The sequence below is a fragment of the Colias philodice genome, chromosome 7 (assembly GCF_061535455.1).
Source record: "Colias philodice isolate Cphi_HAF_F1 chromosome 7, ilColPhil1 Martin Lab GWU primary, whole genome shotgun sequence".
Classification (NCBI taxonomy): domain Eukaryota; kingdom Metazoa; phylum Arthropoda; class Insecta; order Lepidoptera; family Pieridae; genus Colias; species Colias philodice.
The window spans coordinates 8,931,863-8,957,175 of NC_143092.1; the positions used below are offsets into that span (position 1 = coordinate 8,931,863).

Here is a 25,313-nt window from a genome sequence, read left to right on the forward strand (position 1 = left end):
GAGGGTTGTACGCCTCCTTTAAAGGGCATAAATTTTATAATGCCATCATGCCATCAATTTTTGGTCCTTTTACATGCTGCTTTCTTAACAACGTTTTCCTTCACTGAATAGAGCGTTAGTGAGAAGATAAGTAAATATTTTTTAATGAATTTGGCAGCATTAGCTTAGCCCTTGCCATTTTCGTTAAAACCTTGATAAACGTTCACGAAAATACAATTTATCTACTGTGGCTTCTACTCTACCAGTTCAAAGCAATATTATGATAATAATTGGAACCAATTTATAGTGCGTAACTTGAACTACGCAGCAAAATAGAAAAGTACACGGTGCATCGAAACCGGTCGTAATCTCAATTAATTAATGTATTAATTGCGTATAAAAAGGTTTATCGAGTGCGTGATTTACGTTTACCTGAGATAAATATCTTGTTTATTTATAAAAAGCTACATACCAGCTAATGATTTATTATGATAGTTTGCTACGAGTGGAATCCCCCATTTTATGTAACAACCTCGATTATATCGCATATCGTGACCAATTTTCACTATATAACTGGTAACGTATATAAGCAAAGATTATATTATATACAAATAACAAATACCCAGAAAATGTGTGTCCTATATATTTTATTCCTGAAAATTTTATTAACAATGCTCTCTATCGTTTCTATTTCCTGGATATTGCTTTACCTTATCACCTAGAAATTTTTTATTACTTAAATCCCTGTGTCTAATTTCTAAGAATTACTAATTCTGATTGTAATTAGTACAATAATAATGATATATATAAAATCTTCAGTCAAATTTATTACCGGACGAAATTTAATAAAGAGTTCAATGAAATGTCGTGAGAAACTCCTGCGCAACATATTTTGCATCCAATTCATCTAACAAATTGAGCAATAAACTTCACTACAATAATAATACATGTGTCTTCTTAAAATTATTTAAAACGTCAGAATTGCCTGTCACATTACATATTATAAATTATTAATCTTTAAATATCAACGATAATTATTAAGAATTAAGTAATGAAAACACGCAACTGTAATCAAATAGCTTAAGAAATTCACTCATCTACTGGATATAAATCATCCATTAACAGAATAACATTTACATTTATAAATAGCGAAATAAAATTCAAATGAAGAAATAACGAAAGCTCTTAAAATGTCAAATGAAAATTAATTCTCGTGTTCCGAAGCGAATGCAACCAGTTCAAATTAATATTTTATTTGCATCATGTTATCACTAAAGCAGTATTAAATGGTAAAATATTCAAACATTAAAAGTACCTATCCTTGAAACCTCAGGTGATATTTTTTTTTTTAATTTTTAGAAACAAGTTAAGTTTTGTACCTTGATTTTGCATTATCAACTAATTTAGATCATTGGAAATGTATCCACTTTATTTGGTGTTATCGTTTACTAGATACTAATTTGAAGCTCAACTAGGTTCATGAGAATTCTTCAAGCACAACTTAGGTTCATGAGAATTCTTCTTAATAGGCAGGTTTCCACCTTTTAACACATACCTAGATCTGAAGCATCATCAAAAAATAGTATAGATAAGATACTTCACAGTCCTATTTGACTCAACATGAAAATGACAATATCCATCTTATAACCCGACAGCTCACACGTAACAAAACACGGACTGACTACACATCGGATCTAAAACGTAATGTAAAGTAACGTAAAGGCCTTGTTATAAATAAGGCCTTGATCCAAGTAAAAGTCTCATTATAAAACATGTTTTAACGTTAAACCATAGACCCCTCTCTGGCTTTTAAATCTGGGCTAAATCCAGGTATATTAAAGTTTTTATAACAAGACGTTATAGATCTTACTTCAGAAAATATATGACCCGCTAGTTACCTGCAAGCACGGGCACATCGGCCACCGCCGGCGCATCGCGTGCGGCATCTTCTTGCGCGGCTCGGGCTCCGCCGCTGGCTCGCCGCACGCCCAGCGCACGAGGCGCGCGCGCGCCGCCTCCGCCGCCTCCAGCCCGCGGGACCAAGATGGGAGACCCTGCAACAAATTGTATAGACATTAGTTTCTACATACTACTTCTCTTTTCATAGGAGGACTCACTAAAACGGGCATCATTGAAGAATTTTAACATTAACATTCTATTTCACAATTGATATATTCGCCAATTACGGAAATAATTGCAGATTTGCAGTAGACCAGAAAAGAAGCTATTGAAGTCATCACAATATAATCTCTTAAGATAGACAGATATACGTACTACGTAATCATATTATATTCTCGATTACTATGATCATATAACTATTATTAACATTGTATAACTTCTATAACAAAATAAAAATACATAAGTCAAAGAATAACAGATGATTCATGCATATATCTTATCATATCCTTGCACAAGATCAGCATCGGTGATAATATTTCATTCCGTTTTTATTCCTGTTCAATTATACTTCCGCTACGCTGTTAACCAAGTATTAAATTATTCAGACACCTTGTTATACGAGTCGTAATAGTCCGTCCAAAATAACATGACAGATAATAAATATATGCACTGCGAAACTTGAGCTGAGCAAAAAACCTTGTAATGTATACTTCCCTGGTATTACAATTACAAGGAACAATACGCAATAATTTGAGGATTATAAAGATGAAACTTAAATATTAGCTTAGTTCAATGACATTATTTTCCCACACAAATATACAATTTGCAGCTCTGTTGATTTCAATTGTTATCACTTCATTGTTTTCTTTTTTCTGTTCAAATAACATAACACCACACACCATCTTGATTTATTTCTTGATTAAGGTATTCACAATGTGGGTCATGTTTCTGCCTATAGATGGAAACAATAACATCATTTCCTATTACAATTAATGCATATCATGCCTCGAAAGAAGATCATAAATTTTAATTACACTTTCACTCAATTCTATACACCATTAAATCGAAGTAATAATTACAATGATACATTTGTTCCATATAAGATATAGCATCGCCATTGACTGTAAAGTCAGTACCTAGTTTAAGTAAGTGCTATGACGATAATTTGCATAAATTATTTCAAGTCCGGAATAAATTATTATTAAGATTGGTATAATATTTCTAAATTTTATAAATCTAAAGTATCAAGGTTATAAAATCTTATCGATCGAATCGATTTGCAGGTTTTTGTGCAATTTGCATGTAAACGACCTGAGCTAGGCATTTGACACAGTCGCTCGCTTGTCACGGATTAGTAGTTATTTCTTCCTTTTTCAATTTTAGTTAATATGGAGTCATCGATGCATTAAGATGAGCCGGTTAGAAGGTCATAAAATAAAACTCATTCGTTTTTATGCTGCAAAATATTTTGTTTTCTAAAAGTTTGGAATAACACGCCAACATTGATAGCATATTTAATATAAGTATTGTATTGCATAATTAAAATATCCAGCATCATTGATTCACCAGATAGAAGTTATAAAAAATATTACACCCGAAGTGGAATGATTATATTAGATAATAGAATGCCAAAACCTGTATTTTTGATCGACTTTCTTTAGCGCTGACGCAATGACCTTAGGACGTAGTCTTTGAATAATAATATTTGTATGATAAATAACGCATACGCTATACTATGTTTGTTACTCACTCATTCACATTCTCGCTTTCTTCTTCCGCATTTTATTATTCTTGACGTATTTTCTAATATATTAATATGAATGTAGGATTGCATTCACGAAGGTTTTTAGAAATTTAACACCATTTAGATGTTGGAAATTGAACACGACCGTACACTTTTATACGATTTGAAAACCAAATGTAGATTTGAAACAAAAAAAGGATGATGAATATTCATGAAATTTTCTAAAACATATCACCATGGGAAGTGCATTCCAAGAATGCTGAGAATAACGATAAGAAATTGAAAATTAATGGCCAAATGCCCATAAAAAGGGATTTAACTTGCTAAAATCAAAACGAAGAGGCAGTTAACGATTTTGAAAATGCTGATACTACAACGACGATAACACTTCATATATTATATCAAGCATCTCATTACGCATTCAGTATCCCACGCAAAACCAGCATCAAATAATATTCACCTCCCTCATCCCCATCACTATTTTATTAATTCCGCCCCAATTTCAATTTTACACGTCATCAGATTCTCAAGTACCAATTTCATCAGAGGCAAAGCATTGTTCTCTTGAACTTTGAGTCGGCATTTAGTGAACTATTGCATTTTAGATCGGAACCGAGTGATAGGCAGAAACCTTATTTCCACCTGTTTCACAGTTAACTCGCTATGTGTGGAAACATCGCCAATGAGGTATGTTTGAGTTGATATAATTAATTAGCGCCGATTCGGAAGCGGCTAATGGAGAATGTTCACTAATTTTGATTATTAGCACTCCATATTCTCTGTCAAAAATAAATAATACTAGTGAAAAAATTACTTCGATACGTCAATTAGTTTCCGATTTAGAAGTAAAAGAAGTTGTAAACGCCCGGTGATGGTGTGACGTCACACTACAACACGCTCAATCTGGCTCACTCAGTCCGCTAGCGATCGCGCGCCCGCGCCGCGGTCGAAATTATAATTAAATACTTTTAAAAATGTCCAATCCAAATACCAGAAAATCATGTGTTGTTCCTAAATGTAAAAATACAACTACCAATTCGCCGGATAAGTAAGTTTTAGTTACTTTCATAGCATTATGTCCTATGGAATTCTACTATGGGGCAGGGCTGCAGATATAGAAACTATATTTATATTACAGAAAAGAGCCATACGCTCTATATATAATTTACGTGCTCGGGACTCACTAAGAGATCTCTTTAAGAATATTGGTATCCTCACTGTACCATCACAGTATATATTTAATAATGTTTTACATGTACACAAAAACGCGGACTTACACACAAAAGTAGGAGATAGACACTGTTATGGCACAAGGAATAGAAATAAAATTGAAATGCCATTTTATAGGTTAGCTAAAGTTAAAAATTCATTTATGGGCCAAGGTATACGTTTTTACAATAGAATTCCTCATAGTATTAAAGAGTTTAGTAGTGTTAAATTTAAAACTTATTTAAAAAATGTATTAGTTCAGAGAGCCTACTACAGCATTAAGGAATATATGGAAGATGAAAATCCATGGAGGGTTGTCGCGTAAGAATAACAGGACAGTTCTTTGGCATATTATGATAATATATAATATTATGTAGTTAGATGTAAGTAACATGTAGGTAATGTAAAATTATATTGTATATGGACATGACTTTAAAAGAGCAACTATGGAGTTTCTTGCCGGTTCTTCTCCATAGATACTGCTTTCCGAATCGGTGGTAAATTTAAAGAATGTAATGACGATTCAAAAGTGCTTCTGGAAGAAGTCTAATTGAATAAATAAATGTTTGAGTTTGAGTTTGAGTTGTTTTTTTATAGTTGCAAAGGACGTAAGCTACATACATACATATTATAATATTTTGAGAACATTGCAGCTGTTTTGCGTTATCCTTTGTTTTCTATACAAGTTTTAATATACAGTTTATATTTACTTGTATATATTGTTTTGTTTTTATTTACTTGTATACTAGACTGTGCTTCTGCTCTGCTCGTATGGGCTAAGTATAGGTAGATGGCTAGTAAGATTTTTTCTTGTTTTAAGTTGAGAATGATATGGAGAACTATACTAAAATATAAGTTGGTCGGGGGAAGAATTAAACAAAAACAGGGTATATATATTTATATATATTACTTATTATTATCGCAGATAAAACCAAAACTAAAAGTAATTACACAAAATGCTCTGACAAATATCTTGCAAATGTTTTAATATAATTGTTTATGAAAAAAAAAATCATTACCATGTCAAGTAGAAAACGTAAAAGTGTGAAAATTAGAGCTAACTTGGTGATTTTTTTTTATCGAGTAAATTTTAATATTTTATGTTTTTGATTAAACAGAATCGTTGAACATATCATCTAGTTTGATATATATTTTATTTTTTAGATTTGGTCTTGAATATTACACGTATCATCCAATAGAAGATTGGTAATTTTGCTTTATACACACCGCGCGGGGACGCGGCCGCGCGGTGCGTTGTGACGTGACGTCACAAGCGGTCACGTGACTATTAGCGGGACTCGATATTTTTCGAAACTTTGAATGCGTATAAAATCAAAACTACTTGGTATTTTTGACTACGACAAAAACTAGTGTATTTGTATACATACAGGCTTTACTGAGACACATTTTCAAGGGATTTGGCATACCTAGTAACATTCTTCATTAAGATGCAAAATGCGAGAGACGCGTTAAACGTTGTATCTTCGCGTTATTAATAATCATTTAAATTGACTTGTTAAAAGCTATTAAAGAATGTGACTATGAAGTATTTTATAAGCGATAAGCAGGTTCGTATTTTGAACCTAACCTACTTCACGTATCTACATTTCTACTCTGGTAAAAAGCTATAAATTCATAATTTTGTTCTACCCATAACTACGCAACAAATATTTCAAAAAGGGAAAACGTAAACCCAAATACTGCGGCTATTCAACAGTTGTTTAGCAAAAGTAAACAACAATGTCAGAATACAGCAAGCTTTTACAAAACAGACCCGTGTAACAAATCCGACAATCCGTGTGGATAGTCACTTTCGTTGACCGTGACCGTCGACCTGTTTGTACCTGGAGGCCATTAACATGGGAAATGTGTTCTTAAACATTGGTGTAAGATAACTATTAAGAAATAAGAACTTTAGTCGAAAAAATATTAAAACACTCGCATAAACTGGTATTGTAAATGATCCTTTATACATATATGCATGTATAAATTGAATCTGTCTGTATATGTGGGTCAAAATTGAATCTAAATAAGTCGGCTAGATACAAACATACAAGTGAAGATATTAAAAGCGTGTTAAACAAAATAAAATTTTGATAATTCTATATTTAAAATAGTGTAAATTTTTATAAAATACAATAAAAAGAAACCTCAAAAGATATCGTTTCTTTGTAAACAAGTACAAACTCATGCTGCCACAAAGTAAATTACAATCGAACACGTGAATAATTCCGATCACAAGTGACCACGAAATTTGTATCTCCTCAACACACGGAACTACCATCTATCGGCGTCACTTTCTTGACCGTGAAAGAGTCCGAAATGCATAGTGTGTTAGGAGGACACTATAACCATGGACATCACGTACGCTCCGAAGCATGAGGTGCAATCGGTGAAAGTGAACGATGAATATGCTGATGTTTTAAATGTAGCGAGAAATATTGTGCGCACACGGAATGTGCAGGATTTTGTGCGGGGGTTTCACAGGGGTCAGTGCAGGGTCGTGTTTTGTTTAAATATCATGTAAATCATATAACAAGTAATTTTTTATATGTTTTTCGTAAATGGTAAATAAAATTCGAAGGATGCACTAGTGTTTACAGAAAGTTACAGTTATGAGCAATAAAAGAACACATCAAGTATACAGTGCTAAAATGTGTTTTGAATCAAGAGATATTATGATTGAGATATGAAATGTGAATGTCATCAAAGCATACCATTACTAGCGCCGGTTGATTTGGGTTATTGTAAATTTGCCACAAAGTTAATTCGTCACCTAAAAAAGTATGTGTAAATTTGCCACACTTTTATTTTTTTAAAGTTAATTCGTCACGATTTAATATCAAGTATTGTAAATTCGTCACATCGATAATTTAAGTACAGATAGCCAAAAAATTAAACAATAAATTAATTTAAAATGTTTATTTCTTAATCAGTTTTAGATTTTCAACCTTACATGTAAAAAAATCACAGTCAAATTGGATGGCGATGGACTTTGTAAAAACATAATGCCTTCTATGACGATCATTAACGGACGTTAGTTAATAATAAACATCCACATAAGTTTATAATTTGGCACAAGAGGTGACCGAGGATGAATTTAATTATACTTCGTTGATTACCTCCTTGACACCTTTGACATCGTCATCGTCTTTGTATTTAAATGCAATTAATCAACAGGATCAGTCAAATTATATAATTGAACCTTCAATGTAATTATTTTGAAATTGGTCGATGCATTTAGTGAATAAATTAGCTTGATATTTCAATAGGTTGATAACGGGGTAAATAACAAATTAGAAGGTAAATAGTAAATGCTTTCATATAATCATTTTACAAGTATGCGTTACAATTTGTACTCTATGTATTGTTTTAAAGGCAATACTGACTTTCCAGGTATTAAATTATTTTAATAGAATATTAAAGCTGAAATGTAAAGAACCTTGGCTACTAGCGAAGTTGTTTTGGCAAGCCACTATAAATGCTTTCGCGTATATGCAAAGATAATAAAATCGTGACCAGCTTTGTTATTATCTCGGGAAAATATATGAATTTTGATTAACTCATAGTTTTCAAAGAAGGAAAATCTTAGCAATTCAATTTTATATACGTTCATGTTAATTAACACCATCATTTATCTCGGATGCAATAAACGATCTCCATTAAGCATTTATTCAATCACTCCAACGAATTAGAACACTTTCCTCTTACCCACTTTTTCCGATAAGTTATCTAAGACATCAATCAATTAAGAATGTTATACAACAATTTACTTCACTGTATTCCGAACACGTTTCCAATTTACTCCTTAGCTAGTTTTAATTAGCTTATTCGTAAATTATGCAATAGCTACAAATATCTTTGGAGTATAATAAAATATTTCGAAACAGCTACAGCAAGATAAATCTTTCATTTACAATACGACATTACACCTGTAACATGTTTACATTTTACGACATTCGTTTGTTTCTCCAATTGCTTCCGTACAACTAAATAATTGTTAGTTTGTGACTCTAATAAAACTGATAGATTGCTCGTCCTATAATTTAATTTTGCTAAACAAAACGCTGTTAATATATAAACTGTAAGATCATGCAACTATGTTAGAATCTTTTGTATAACATCTCACAATTATATACCAAAGCAAAATAAAAGTGTCCCCATCGTATTTATTTCAATACAAAAACCTATCATAGTTACTACAACTATCCGGATAACACACAACCATTAAATAAATCAAGCCTTTTTATAACCAAAGATGGCAAATCTAGTGCGAATGATCTAGAAAAAATGTCCAGGAATCCGGTTGTAGGTTTGAACTGAATCAGCGTAAACAAGTAATAAATTGGTTTTCATTTGGACGCGATGCCAAACTCTTGCATTATTCATGTCACACTTTTATAGAGTGCATACAGATTTATATGTCTGACAAAGTCATGTCGTTAAAGAAATGGGTAACATAGAAAAAAGTAATAAGGTTTCTTCGAAGAATGTACTCATTGAAGTTAATCAATAGTGTTAAGTAGGTATATACTAATATGGTGATAGAAAAAGAGTATTAAAACATATCCAAACTTAAGCCAACATTGAATATAAGTTCTCCGAAAAGTTAGAAAAGAATCATGAAGCATAAACTGGGGTAAGTCAAAACTAAGCTATTGAACTTCTTTTATAAGATCGGATACAAATAAATGTAATGTGAATGGGATTGACACTAATATAGAGATAGGTAGATAGGAGAAAATTCTAAAAATGACCCTCAAGAAGCTTCAAAAGAATCAAGCACAATAGTTGAGATAGTAGCCCACTAAGCACCTATAGCTCCTCTTATAACATCAGAAGCTATCATGAAGATATATATAGCTCCTCTTATAACATCAGAAGCTATCATGAAGATATAAGAAGATCCAAATCATACAAAAATCTCCGAGCTCAAAATCAAACCCACAAAAGAATCGCGTAAAACAAGAACAGCTGTTCTCCAAGCACCCATACTTCCACATCAAATCGATCTTACCACCTATACTACTTAAAATCGTCTACAAAACGGAACAAGCGGATCTCATAACAGTTACGCAACACTGACCCCAATTATATTGACGAGTTAATTGAGCCGCTACGTGCGGTGGAGACGATGAAAGGTGCCGTGATTTGATTTCTTGTTTAGTGTTCATTTCTTCCGGATTGTTGTTTGGGTGTTCCAAATTTTTAGGTGTTTTTTTCTTCATGTTAATTTTTATGGAATGTGGTAAGACGTAAGTAAACTAAGTCAGTACTAGGGTAGTAACATACAAATTGTAATTACTATACTTCTATTCGTACTTGCTTGAGGAGAACTGAGAAGTGATACTTTTTGATCTTATCAACTATTGAATAATAAACGAACTATGCAAGTTATATTACAGAAAACTAAACTATGCATAGAAGCAATTACAGAACCAAATTACATTAATGACCATAGATTAAGATTACACTAAAATACCTCAATACTTAAACTGAACAATTTTGAAGTTACGCAAAATAAAAATATTTTTAATACAAACCAATTAGCCAATTACATTAAAATGTATTGTAGCAATGATTTCAATCCATTCGCAAATATCTAGGTTAACCAAAACGGTTTCCTAACACCGAAGATTATGGCAATAAATAATCCAATTATTAAAATACGCAAGTTTTGACCAATATGTAAATTTTTAAACGGCCATTTTAATTATTAACACGCGATTTGTTTTATAATTCGTCAAGCTTTTAGCGCGAAATCAAATAATATTCGCAATATCTATGCAAATGGTTTGTTTTCACTTTAACTTTTTATGTTTCTGCCTAAACGTAAATGTAAATAGATTCTAACAGGTGATTTTTTTTAAACATACACATTTTCATCACTTTCCTTACTATCAAAAACAGTTTTTCTTGTAACTATTATCAAAAAATATGTTAACAGTTGTGCTTAAATTGATGCAGACCTACATATAGCAGTTATAAACAATAATAAAAATATTTAACGACGAAACAAAATTTCTTACAAGGAAGGGAAGTGATTACGTATTCATTTCGAAATCGAATTGTCTCTAAAAAGAACTCATGTGTTTCTTGAGTGCTTTTTTACTATATAATCCTAACTAAGAACACGACACGTAGCTTCCTCCCCGTACAACCTCATACAAGAACGACGCCTCACAAATCCTTGACACCACAGTTGAGCATCAATAGTAATTGATTACGTACAATGTGAACATGAACCGACCTCAGATAAACTCTGTCATTCAATGGACAAATTGCCGCGACCTTCACGCCCCTTTGTGAATTTGTTTACTACGAAATGAATTGTAGAATCCTTTACAGACAATGTAAATAAATAAGGTTGAATACGGAATTTACAATGCCATTGATTGCAACATTTAAAAGCTATATGATGGTTGTGCTGATTGTTTAGAAGGTTTTGAAATTTTTTAATTGAATCTCATTTACAATGACAATTTTTTAGTCTAAAATCTCATTTAGACTAAAAAATTGTCTATTTGAATGTTTGAGCTCAATCATGTACCTACTTTGAGTACTCGTATATCTTGAGCGCAACTAAGCGGAACCAAAACTAACACCCAGTGCTTAATTCCATTCCATTTGCTATATACCCTCAAAATTAACTAATTAAAAAGAAAAAAATATGTAAACACCAAACTAATTAACAATCACGCAATAATCTCAAGCTAACAATGAACTTGTAGTGTGGGAATAATTTACAAAACTTTAAATGATTTTACAAAGAAATTGTAACTATATGCGCATATGTAAGAAGATTTGACTTCTACCGATATGAAGTTTAGACTCAAATCCCGATGTTAGTTAAACCATCCAAGTTATGAAATACAGTAATATTTTTTTTTCCAATGTCATGCAGTCTAAATTTATGAAATTTCAAAATCGGTAACAAGGAGTAATTTATTTTCTGGCCTTTAAAGTTATGTGTAACAAATGTAACTTAATGTTAATACCAGTTGGTACAAAAGGAGACTTTCACTGAAAATGTTTTCCTAAGTCCTTCCACATCTATTAATTCACTAAATATCTATTAAAGTTATATCATTATGACATCATAGAAACTTTTTACTTCATAAAAATGCCATAATAACAAATAATGACCCTGTTTAAATATCTCTCTTACCAAAAATCGATTATCACCAATCAACGCTCAACTATTACACAACTGTACAACGTTTACGTATAACTTTTTGAAAGTTCAACATGTCAATACGAAAACACAACAACACGTGTGTTTGTCTTACAATTAACAACCTCACCGCTACTTACATAAGCCTTTTTAAATTACGATAGAATAACATAGATTGGTGACGTAATGTAAGGAATGTGAAATTCCAAAGCTAGGTCTACTTATAAATACATATTATGATAAAGGAGACTGAAGGTATTATGATTTTTTTAATTAAAGAGAATGATGCTACTGCTTTAAATATTTATACAGTCAATAGCCTTTCAATTGACGACGTGTAATATTCTAACGATTTAAAAGTGCGTTAAAATAAGCCTTGTCCAACAAATGAATGACCTTTATAGTCCTTAACAATGGTGCGCGAACTGTCATAGAAACAAAAACGCTGATACACAATTCACCATTCCAGTTTTAACTAATAATAAGCTATGACGTCATACTATAAATTCCCGCTCAGCTCCCTCCAGCCCTCATTTTCACTTAAACTCCCGTCAATCAAACATCAATGCAACTGACCGCGATCGTCGTGATCAATAACAACAGTAACAAGATCGATTCATTACCGATATTCATGAATTCAAGGCGAATCACGGAACCGATGACCTCGCAAACACATCTTACTTTCTATCGAAGCCCAAATAAATCTACATTGTAACGTACTATCATGGTTTTTCGGTCAAACGTGAGACGAATTATAGATATGTTATAATGCATCTTACGGATTCTCTTGAAATCCATACACGATACTTTAATTACCAGTAACGTTATGTGTGAAATGACGGTACATTACAAATCCTTTAGTTTATTCGCCCACCTACAAATTTATATTTGCCAGTTTGAATAACAGCTTCTACCGAAAACAACAATTATGTAAAACAACAGAAAACATCGGTTAACATAAGAAATCTTGTGTCAAAAGAAATAGTCCCATTTGATTAAACATAACTTTTAACATCCAGTTACACTTTACACTACAGAACCATCAAATTGTGTCCATAAAACCAATTGAGCATACACAAGAGAAACAATAAACGTATATCAATCAATCGATTGTAAAAACACAATGATATTTACTTTCTTTATACCTCTGTCACGCACATATTTGCGAGCAACGTCCATTTTGTATAATCCACGATAAACATCATTCAATTCAATACAGCAACTGTTGTGAATATTTAGCACATTGTGCGAAGTATGATGACCAATTTATGTATGCTTATATGCTGATATCATTTATGAGCCTTGTCTTTAACATACATTGAACTTTCATGGCAACATTCCATAACATGCACTTAAACGTGCTGTAGATTAATAAACCATTTGCTATTAAAATATCCTTATCATACCATATAGTTAGTTCCTCAAAATATCGAACCAGAAGAGGCAAACTGACTCAATAAATCGAAACGACGATATCAACCAAAATAAATTACAAGCAAATTACAAGGTACGAACATAAAAAGAAAATTCACATATCACAAAACTAAACATTTAAATTAGAAAAAACGAAGCAATAGCATATGTTCAACATACACCAATCACAGCTGACTTGGTGACAGCAAAAGCTGTCAATGACAACGGAAATCATCCAAACAAACACGACAAAGCAATTAGACGCATACCAGCGGCCAATCAATACGGGGAAGGAAATGTTCCGGCGAAGGCTGCTAAGTGTTAGCTATTAACATATCAATCATTGCCCAACATTGGCCTGAAAGTAAACGCAATGTCACGGACGTCGGTAATGTTGCATCGTGGTGTAATAATCGGCTTGCACGAAGCTATGCGGTTGAAATACCGCAATTTTTAGGTGCAAATAGACCTATTTTATAAATGATTTGTGCGAATGAGTGGACGAAAACAGGATTTCTTCATTTTTATTACCCGCTAAAATTCTTAGCACTTTATAAAGATACTTACACGCAATACATTAAAACGCCTTACTCCCACAAACTATTAAATCATAATATAATCAAGTAGCTGTACAACTATCTAGTCTAACACAAGATCTACATTATTCTGAATATTGAAAAGGGCATCTGCACAATAGACTACAAGCCCGCATATGAAAAAAATATGGGTCAAATGAACCACCAGGGGTCATATCTAGAACGAAAGAAGAGCAAAAAATAATAAGATTCATCACTATGCCGTCACTTGTAAGCTGTCCAACTGAGTGCAGATGAGAATTGAAAAGTACAGGTAGACTCGGTAAATTTTGGTCATATATTTTTGTACGGCATTCTTAACCATCGATAGATCCATTAAAAATAATAAGAAACCGCTCAGTGCCGTACAAAAATGTTGGTCCACCAAGTTGGAATTTTAATTTCATTTCCGAGAGTTACCGGGGGTAAATTTGGTCATTTGACCATGTACGGCATCTGTGTCATACTATTGCTATACTGCTTTTAATCCATTATTCCGCAACGCCGTACAAAAATCATGGGGACAAGGGGAAAAAATCGAGAGTTGCAATCCCCTCTCTTTCCCCACTCCAGGGGGTCATTTGACTAAGTACGGCTTCGGTTCCAAAACATTATCTAGCACTCAAAAGTACTATTAAAAGCAATGCCGTCAAAAAATAATTGTTCTTTTAAATGTATACCAATAATCATCTTAATTTCATCGAATTCTTGATATAAAGAGCTGTAAGGTCATTTGACCCTGTACGGGAACTTTTTTCTTAACATGATATTGTAAACTTCAATTGTTGTATAGTATTGCCGTTCAAAAGAAACCGTTCTAAAAAAAGTTATAGAGAAATGCAAAACCAGAAATTTTGTTAAAGTTTAAACATCGTAGATTAATGAAATATAATAGTTTTCTACACTTTATTCGTTGTTTTAAATAGTATTAACATAGATAAATTAGGAAAAAACGATGCCGTACATTTTTGTGCAGACCACATCTTTTAGGCTGATGAAAGCGACGAAAGCTACAATTTTAAGGGTGCTTTATGGCCATTTGATACAATACAGTACGGCATTAACATATTTTTACCCAACTACGGCAAAGCAAAAGGAGGGTTATGGTTTTGACAGGTCATGTATGTATGTTCATCTATTCCCTCGTAACTTCTAAACTACTTATCAGAATTCGACAAATAACATATCATTAGAAGCATCTGAATTGTTCACTGGATAACCAGCGACCAGCTAGCTAAAGGCTATATGGGGTTTCACAAAATCTAATGTGGCGCCCTCTAGCGGTCAAAACATACAGAGTAAAAAAATAAAGTTAAGATAAATATGCCGTGTTTGGTATCATTTGAAAGCGCTTTACTTGTACATTTTGAATATGTATATAATACTAGCATTTGCTTGTGACTTTACCTGTATTCATGGGCTGATTGCATATAATTCACATCTTTTCGTTCATAGCTTTTTTATTAGTTCATCAATTTAACGGAGTCCATTCCACTTGACTCCGACTTTCCAAGGTGATAATTAACCACCTCGAGCTTCTTAATATTAATGTATATTTATATTTTATTATCAAAATATAAAGCAAACATTTCGTTATATGGATTTTTTCTTTTTCAGATTTTTCCCCTTTGAACCAACGAAAATGTACGGCACATGAAAAAATATTATCTATGCATGAAATACTTTAAAAATAAATTTATTTCGTGTTGTGTCAAATGACCCCCTGGAGTGGGGAAAGAGAGGGGATTACAACTCTCGATTTTTTCCCCTTGTCCCCATGATTTTTGTACGGCGTTGCGGAATAATGGATTAAAAGCAGTATAGTATGACACAGATGCCGTACATGGTCAAATGACCAAATTTACCCCCGGTAACTCTCGGAAATTAAATTAAAATTCCGACTTGGTGGACCAACATTTTTGTACGGCACTGAGCGGTTTCTTATTATTTTTAATGGATCTATCGATGGTTAAGAATGCCGTACAAAAATATATGACCAAAATTTACCGAGTCTACCTGTACTTTTCAATTCTCATCTGCACTCAGTTGGACAGCTTACAAGTGACGGCATAGTGATGAATCTTATTATTTTTTGCTCTTCTTTCGTACTAGATATGTCCCGTGGTGGTTCATTTGACCCATATTTTTTTCATATGTGGGCTTGTAGTCTACAAGTTTCCAATCGATGATTACAAATGATGAATCAGAACGCACTCAAATAAATAAATCAAGGATTTCCAATGAGTTAATACATCCAACATAACATAAAACTGTAAGAAACCCTCACACGCCAAATATAGTAACATACAAGCCTAGAAAATAATTAGTCTATCTCTTTACTACCTAATATAAAACAAAGCCAATTGCTGCAGTCTGTCTGTTCCTATATGTATGCTTAGATCTTTAAAACTACGCAACGGATTTTGACACGGTTTTTTTTATATAGATAGAGTGGTCCAGGAAGGTTTTAGTATACAATTTGTTAAGTTTTAGACAAAGTCGGCGAAGCTACGGACAGAAAACTAGTATAATATAATTAAAACCTTCACACAGCTGAGTAACATCGTACAACAAGTCCTGAGGCACGCGGAAGCAACAAACGCGATCACGAATGAACTACATTCGCGTAGTGGAAATGAGATTATAACGTTGCGACGATTAGCTTTTTTATTATTCTTGAAGTTGGCCATGTTTTATGAATAAAATCATATTTTTTAAACACAAATCCAGATGATGCAGTTATTATTAGGAGTCCTAGATATTCAATATTGTAACCTTTCTTATTTACATAAAGTTGCCCGTGACATTTGATATATGTATTTTTCAACTTGGGTTACGCAACACAACAAATATAATATCAGCTTTGTTTTTGTAGATATCCAAGTGGCTACTATATATATTTTAATAAAATCAGAAAATAAAGGACAATCAAGCTTCCCTTCCTTAATTTCAAATCCAATTGCTCCACTTTTGATGATGTTAAAAATCAACCTTACATCTAAACAGCGTGGTCCGAACCGTCCGATCAATAATTGCCGCTTTATTCAAACCCACTACTAGAACAAGTGAACACACGAACAGCTAAGGTCACCAACCACGGTGATCGGGAGCAAATGCCTCCACAACATAGAGACATCAATCACTGGGACGCCCACTTGACTGGCGACTGATAGGCACGACTGCGTTAATTAAACATAGAGTTGCATTACCTAACATTGATTTTATAAGTGCTTATTAGTTAAAAGGGCAATAAACATGTCGATTGTAAACCTATTAAGATTAAGCGGTAATTTTGGTGATGTAAGTAAGGTGTATTTGACAATAATCTTCTGCTTCATTTAGCTTTGGATAATAACTAGTAACTTTTTGTTGTAAATAATCAACTTTAACAGCTGCAACGAACTTTTTACGAAGTAGTTAAATAGGTCAATATATTAATGTGATTGATATAAACACAAGGTGTATCCTACGTCTATCATCCAAATTTCTACTAAATTGTGCAATTATAATTTAAAACAAACCTATCTTGAAAATTATTTATAAACATCTAAAATATGTATAATCAAGAAATTTTCTCAGCGATGAAAACTTCACATATGAAGCACCTTATCTTCCCTTGCACACAGACAACAATCCCAACCATTAAATCTTATCATATTTCCTTCCCGGCAATACCATTTGACAAATCCCCCTCATAACGACTAAATTAGCAAAACAAATGATCTTTTCCTCGCAACTGAACAGCTTTCTACCGAAAGTAACAGTCGATGCCAATCTGTAGGTCAGGAGTCATGACCAAAAGGAGACAGTCCACTCGTCAAACAATTAACAACACGAGAACCGGTCACGCAGGATCTTAATCTCACGTAAGAGCCTGTGAAGCTTTCAGTAGAAATGTTATGTATGAATGAAAAATAAACGGTTGCTTTAAAAGTACAAATTATGGAGTAGTAGGAGAGAATAATTTGGGGTATTTAGAGATGTCAACAGTCCAGTTATACGATAGAGGTTGGAAGTTTATAGCAATCTATACTATAAATAATGAATGAAAGAATCAATACAACCAATTTATAGGCAAACATAATCACCTAAAACAACTAAAAAGTAATTGAACTCTGTTAACCTCAACCATTGAAGACCCTATAAAAATGGCAACCCTTGCGCATTATTCAGTTTATTTAACAGCCATTAAATAAAATACCCGAATAAAAGACGCTTTCCTTACTTTTGATCACTTTTTCACACTACAGCCTTGTGAATTTATGAAACAACTTGCAATCCCTAATTACAACGCGGTCGATTTACCCAATGTTCGGTGTGAAACCGATGCATATTTTGCATGCAATCACTGTTTAATATTCCTACATGTTTGCGACATTATTTATCGATTCGCAATGTAAATAATTGTTCTCTTTGCATTTGTTAGAATGTTTCTTTGATTGTAAACTTTGGTTACGACAGAAAACGCGTGAGTGAACGATAAATACCATTTGATTGTTATTAGCTTTATGATATCTGTAATAGACAATTAAAAATCACAAATTGCCCTACGTAATTAACTTATCTATCAAGAATAAATAGCAATTGGTTTTTTCAATTAAATGTACAGTTAAGATGATTTAAAAAAAAATAATTAATAAAAAATGCATTTAGTATTGATGTCTGTTTTTTTTTTGAAAAATATATTGTAATAAGTATTCAAATTCAATCATTTAAAATCTCATTAGTGATATTTAATTTGCCAATACATTTTAATTAATTTTCAGCTAATAAGATTGCAAAGTGACCTAGACACACATTCAATCGCCTTTAAATTAGTCACATCGTTATAAAATTAAATTGAAAACTAATTAAAAAACTCGAAATCGATACGTACAGATGTTGAATTACATACCATCTAAGTCTAAGATCTAAGCATACCATATTTAAGTCGATAAAATGAAAGAAAGTAATTCTGCGTTATCAATTAAAAATCTGAAACTGTCTTTTTCTTATGTTTTGTGTGACATAATTGCAATCTTATATTATTCTAATACTACAATGTACATTGTACATACAATTTGCAAATGTCCTTAACACGAACATAGTAAAAGATGCAAAGCACTGCTCAGCCTAAGTTTCGCTGACTTACAATTCACCTCTTACAATTACAATAATAACGTATTAATCTTTAAGACTTACCACATTGATCTTCCCCAGGATGTGACTGATTTGATCCTTGCTGCACATTTTGATATTTATTTTAAACACTACTATTATCACATCTTACTTATAGACTTATAGTCACTGTTTTTGTGACGTACGGTCACTAGTCCACGAGGCACTGTGAAATTTTCTTTGTTATTTCTTCCTGCGATAACAGTGTGTGTTTTTATTGTTGTGTAATTTTTTTAAATGGGATTCTTTGCGTTTGAGGGTTGTAAGCTTTTAAAACCAAGGAAAATCGGAATTGAGTTGTTTAGTCTCCATAATTGAATTTAAAAAATGTCAATGAACTATGTAATTATAAAACAAAAAAATATTAACATGGTTGAATTTCAGATAACAGTTAAAGTAATAAAACCAAAGTAACAAATAGTTTGAATTATGAATAACTCTAACACATAATGATGTAATAAAATCATCAACAAGGTCTATAAAAGTATTATAAAATTCAAATTAAATAAATATTGTGTCAATCGATATTAGTATGATAAATAGTTTTGACAGTATTAGCAATAATCGGTATCATCAGCGAAACGAGTTTCTATTTTATGTCCGTCTGTCATCGTAATCTAAACATTTGTGATTTTAGGGCGCTTGTGCACTACAAGGAATTTTACTGTCCGGCATTCCGATTTTTTACGGTCCGGTGTGGCATGAAAAAACCGATGAATTGCTTGTGCACCTGTCCGTCTTTACTCGGATCAGTGCGGTACAGTTCAAGGAAGTATGGCGGTATAATGCTATCATAAATGATTGTTTTCGCATTTTACAAGAAACGAGTAAAAATATAGAAGGTGAAATATTATATTACTTCGTTATAATAAAAAGTAAAGTTCCGTAAGAGATTTAAAATGCGTGTTTCACTTATTTATTTTAATCGGTGACGAGGAGCTAAATCTATTCCCACTTGAACTTTAAATTACCAACACTTACTTAGATAATAATTATAGGTCAATGCTTGGTCAATGTATATAAAATAACAATACCGACTTCTCAAATCTCATTGCCAACTAAAAGAAAGTAAAACAAGAGCTTGCTTTTAATTGGCATATGCAGTAAAAACAGTAAAATCCAAGCAAGTGGGCATTCGAAAACAATTATACCTACAGCGTCTCGTAGACACAAAAAACCATCCGGAGTAAAATCCTTGTAGTGGACAAACGCCCTAAGGCAGGTATCCATTTATTTTTAGAATTTAGATGTATATATTAAATTGTAGCTTTCTTGTTTATTCAAGCAATGTCTTTATATTAAAATCCTCGCCTTGATATTAATTTTCTCGTTTAAAAAAAATTGTTTTGATCAAGTATATTATACAAAATCGTCAACCATCTCTTGGTCTATGTAAAAATCACAAAAACTGATCACTCATTATTGCGAATACATAAAAGATTTGACAATGACAAAGCATAAGAGAGTGTTGAAAGGAAAAGCGAAAACTTTCTATTTTATTGTTTGTTTAAAAATATTGCATTTTCATGGTTTCACATTTAACCTACTGAAAGAATTAATTTACCCCTTTTTCAACAAAATATATTGCATTGTAACACCCACCGATTATGGAAGAGATTATTTGACATAATATTTTATAAACCCTATAGGTATCTATAAACCTACATTTCAACCCCCGAAAGAGTCCTATAACCCATACCGATAATAAAAACAAAGAACACCTAACCTTCCCACGACCCAAACTAAGCAAAACAGAAAACGCGCCAATTTCACCATTGACCCATCGAACTATCAATACTCAAACATATACACATACAACAGCGGAATCACTAAATAGTACAATTACAAGCGATTTCTCTAAACAGTTCTAATGACTAGCAATTTGGTGTTTTTGCTAATTTATGCTCGAATATAATCGAATTCATTAACCCTTCAATAGCCTATGTTATTGTCGTCCTAATGAGAATTCCTCAGCTTCATAATATGTACCTACTGTAATATTTTTTAGAGTACCTATGCTTAATAGAGACATCAATCATTTACATAAAACAATTTTAAACCGATCATAAACATGTATCGCATGTTTATGATGGATTTATGATCATTTAAAAAAAAAGTGTATTTCAGAACTACATAGTTCCTTATTTAATCTCAAAAGTCAACAATCATTATATTTGAAGAGAAAAAGCAAACGGAAATATAGCTAATGAGTCGGGGCACAAAAAATATAACACAATATATATAAAAAATGTTAATAACACCACAATCTAGAATGCCAATCTATTCAGTACCAACAAAAGACCACAGTAAACTTTATTCGTCAATATCCAATGTTATTGAATACCAAACTAGATCGTATCATATTGAGTGACAATCGAGCTGCGCTTGCGCAACCGTCATTAATACTTCATTATCCGCCCGGTTGGGGCTTGTTCGATAATTACCGTTCATTGTTTTATTTAGGCGTGTTTTCGTTGCCTATTAATAAGTATTGTACGGTCAGCAATGGGATATAGATCGATACAATAAATATTGTTATGTAATTAACAATGTATTAATCGAATCGTCATTATAAGCACTTCCGTCACGTCCCATCCCGATACATTTCTTTTCTCATTCTACGATAAAATTCACAAGTTAAATTTGGTCGATATTTTTAAAATATAAAACTCCGTGTCATGCGTTATATTTTGATAATCATACATTCAAATACTTCAAACATTTATAATAAAAAAATTCAAAACGTAAAAAAATATGGTACAAGCAACTCGATAATATAGAAAATTATCATCACCCTAATCTCTTAAATACTTAAAACAACACAAAATTTACACCAGCTCTCAGTCTACAATAATAGGTATTCGGTTTCACAAGACAATCGAGCCTTCGCGAATCAGACGAATATTGAGGAGGGTTACCGCGGGTCAAGTGAAATGGAATCTGCTCGTAGATAACCGTAAACTTGAGTCACTTTCGATTTATCTTGATGACATCATTGTAGTCTAAGATATCGCTACCAGTACCACATATTATTAAATAGTTATTACCGATACTAGATAGTATAAAATAAGTAAAAATGATTTGTGAAATATAAAGTTTTTCTAGGGGAAAAAATATGAATTAAAAGCGGACGATTATAGTGCAATTTTATTTTTGTTTAAACTACATATACTGAGAGCAGAGGACAGATAATTTCACATTTTTAATACTTAACATTCGAACTTTTTTGTACGTATCTTGGATTATTAATACTAAAGACTTTGAGTTTGAGTTTGAGTTTTGAGTTTGAGTTTGAGTTTAAATAGATACATAATCCTATGCAAAAACGAACTTTAACTATCAAATGTATTTATAAAATTACAGTTAAAAGAAACAAACATTAAAGCAATATTCAAATAATTTGCATTACTTAAAAAATTATACTTCAAATAACTAAAATCAGCGCAAAACTCGCTTACGAATTAATAACAAAATATCGGTCATTTATAATATTATACGACAATTTGCATTTGTATCACATTAACACATTATTCTAGCACTAAGTTGTTGATTATGAATAAATATGGCTTTTGAACATTTCTTGTTACTTCTACTATTTTAAAATTTTTAAATAAGCATTTAAAATTTTTAAAATAAACTTCATTACTTCATTGAAATAAATGAAATAAATTAATAAATTACGAAATGTGCTAACTTTTCCTTTTTATGTGTGTAATCGAAAACATAATACACATATATTTGTGGACAAATTATATACTTATATTAATTAGTAAAACATATTAATAGGTTTACATAATTATTATTTTATCTAAAAGGAAGGCGGTCTAACTAGCCTTAAATATTTAATGCCTATTATTTAAAGAGATCAAATCTATGATAATATCATTTAGCTTCTTATCATTGCTTAATCTAGAACAAAATTAAGTGGCATAAATAATTAACACCGCACAAACGATATAAAAACGTTTTTTATAAGTTACAGGAAGAAAACTAAGGTACTTATTACTATATTTTATACAGTATCAGATTATAATATGGATGTCAGATAAAAGCAAGAATTGTCTGTAATAAAGACATTATTTAGGTTAAAGGATAATATTATAAGAGAAAGACTATGTGAAACCTACTACGTGTCATATCGCGTAAAATCTCATGCTTTCTCTCTGAAGCAAAAGCAAACCTTGTTATCGAAGGACTTAAAGGAAAATAAACATTTACATTTCCCAAATTAGTAAAAACTAACTTTTCAACGTGGCGTCGCTTATAGCCCAGACGTACTAACCCTCACTCTCTTCCGTTATGTTTACCCACACAACCTACCCTTAATAAGCCTTCTCGCTTCCATTTATATTCATATCAAAATCCTAATAGTGGTTAACGTAACAGACAAACATACAAAATTATTCATTTGCTATCCTCAATAACAACATCGATACAGATAATTTAAAAACACATGTTAGGAAGTTAAAAAATGAATGTTTTGAAAAATCGACATTAATTACCATTTCCATTATTCTTGCATAAAAACACAAGTAGAACAATCATATTATAAACAAGGATTCTCCTTGGCATAGTTAAAAACTGTATCTATGTTAAGCAGTACTTTTACGTTTTTATTATTGCATTTGTCGGCTTCTTCACAAATTACATAACAATACAAATGTTTTAAATTCCATAACTAAAGTATTGAAGATCAAACTTAAGAAACTTTATATTCAAAATTTAACAAATTGCTACAAAATATTTCACAACGAAATAATATTAGACAAAAAATCTATTAAAATTATGTTATAAATTACCTACTACATTACTTCAAAAATTTACTGAAAGCTAATGTTTACAAATTATTAAAATAAACTTCATCTCAAAGACCTTCTAAAAATGAATACCATTTAACTATAAAAGCCCTTACAACATAATAATATGTAGATATTGTAAAACGAAACCTACTAACATTTCAACGACAATAAATTCAACTAAAATCAACTTCTACTTCCATAACAACAATTCTGATAATACCTACAAAATAAACTATACAATAAACGGCCCTTAATCGGTTCAATAGTTTCCAACAATTATTTAAATTAGAATATCTATTGGCAACAAGGTTAAACGTTATTACCGGTGAATAACTTTCACCCAAGTGTTCATAAAAATTTCCATGAAAACGTTTTTGAATTAAATAAAACTTGCTTTCTTTATTTACATGATAATAATAACTGTAGGTATGTCATGTCATGTTATACTGACTTAAAAAAAAAACTAATTCTACCATATTCATACTAAAATTACAATGCTGCAAGCCTGTAAATGCAACTGTAAATGTTGGTCTGTGGTCAATGTTTTCCCCGTGTAAACAGATGAAAATTCCAAATTCTATCCAAGTAAAAAACAAAACATCAACTAAATAGAAGATGAAGACTTCATTTCACATGTTTTATTGTTTTGATAAACATTAATTAGCTCCTATTACCCAAATCAAATCGATTAACTTGATCTAGCCTTATCTTCGGTACTATTTATGCCATAACAGTACCTATTGCAGAACAAATTCTGCTATTCTACAAAAACAAATAACAAAACCAAATCCCATAAAACAACTACTACGAGTAGGAACCACAACTATAGTTCCCTACCAACATAATTTTCCCCTTCAGTCGATCAAAATTTTCAACACAGAATTTCACTTGCAAATTTTTTGCAATATCTATGAAATATTGTATTATCTTGCAACAGTGAGGAAAGAGATTGCGGTAACAACAATTTCGCTGTGCACCTAACGATTTATATCCCATTACTGTATCTTGATGATGTGAAATGTACAAATATTGTAAAATTAATATCTTTTTTATACCTAAATGTTACTATTAACAGCCACTTCATATTTTACTCATTTTCCTAAATCGCAACATTTAGTGACAAATTTCAAACTAAAATGGTTAATGGATTTCGATTTGTCTTTTTCTATCTTGGATAAATACTAGATGAATATGAGGATATTTATTATAATATCACAGTATTCAAGGTTGAAATTTATACCTACGTTAAAGACAAACTATACGTACTATAACTAAACTATAACGTATAACTATAAGCAGGGAAAGTAATTTGAATAGCAATCCATTACCGTCTGCGGTAGGAAAAATCGATTATGTCTGCACCT

At 31.8% G+C, this 25,313-nt stretch overlaps 1 protein-coding gene across 1 annotated transcript in view; it reads right to left on the bottom strand.

Moving 5' to 3' along the window:
• Positions 1-25,313, bottom strand: part of DAAM (disheveled-associated activator of morphogenesis-like protein) — a 74,772-nt gene that overhangs the window by 47,441 nt on the left and 2,018 nt on the right. The window contains exons 2-3 of the mRNA XM_089697543.1: positions 19,175-19,316; positions 1,878-2,033 (exon numbers count right to left, since the gene is read on the bottom strand). Coding sequence (XP_089553669.1) covers positions 1,878-2,033; positions 19,175-19,222 — 204 coding nt within the window. The 5' untranslated portion in view covers positions 19,223-19,316. The remainder of the gene's footprint in view (positions 1-1,877; positions 2,034-19,174; positions 19,317-25,313) is intronic.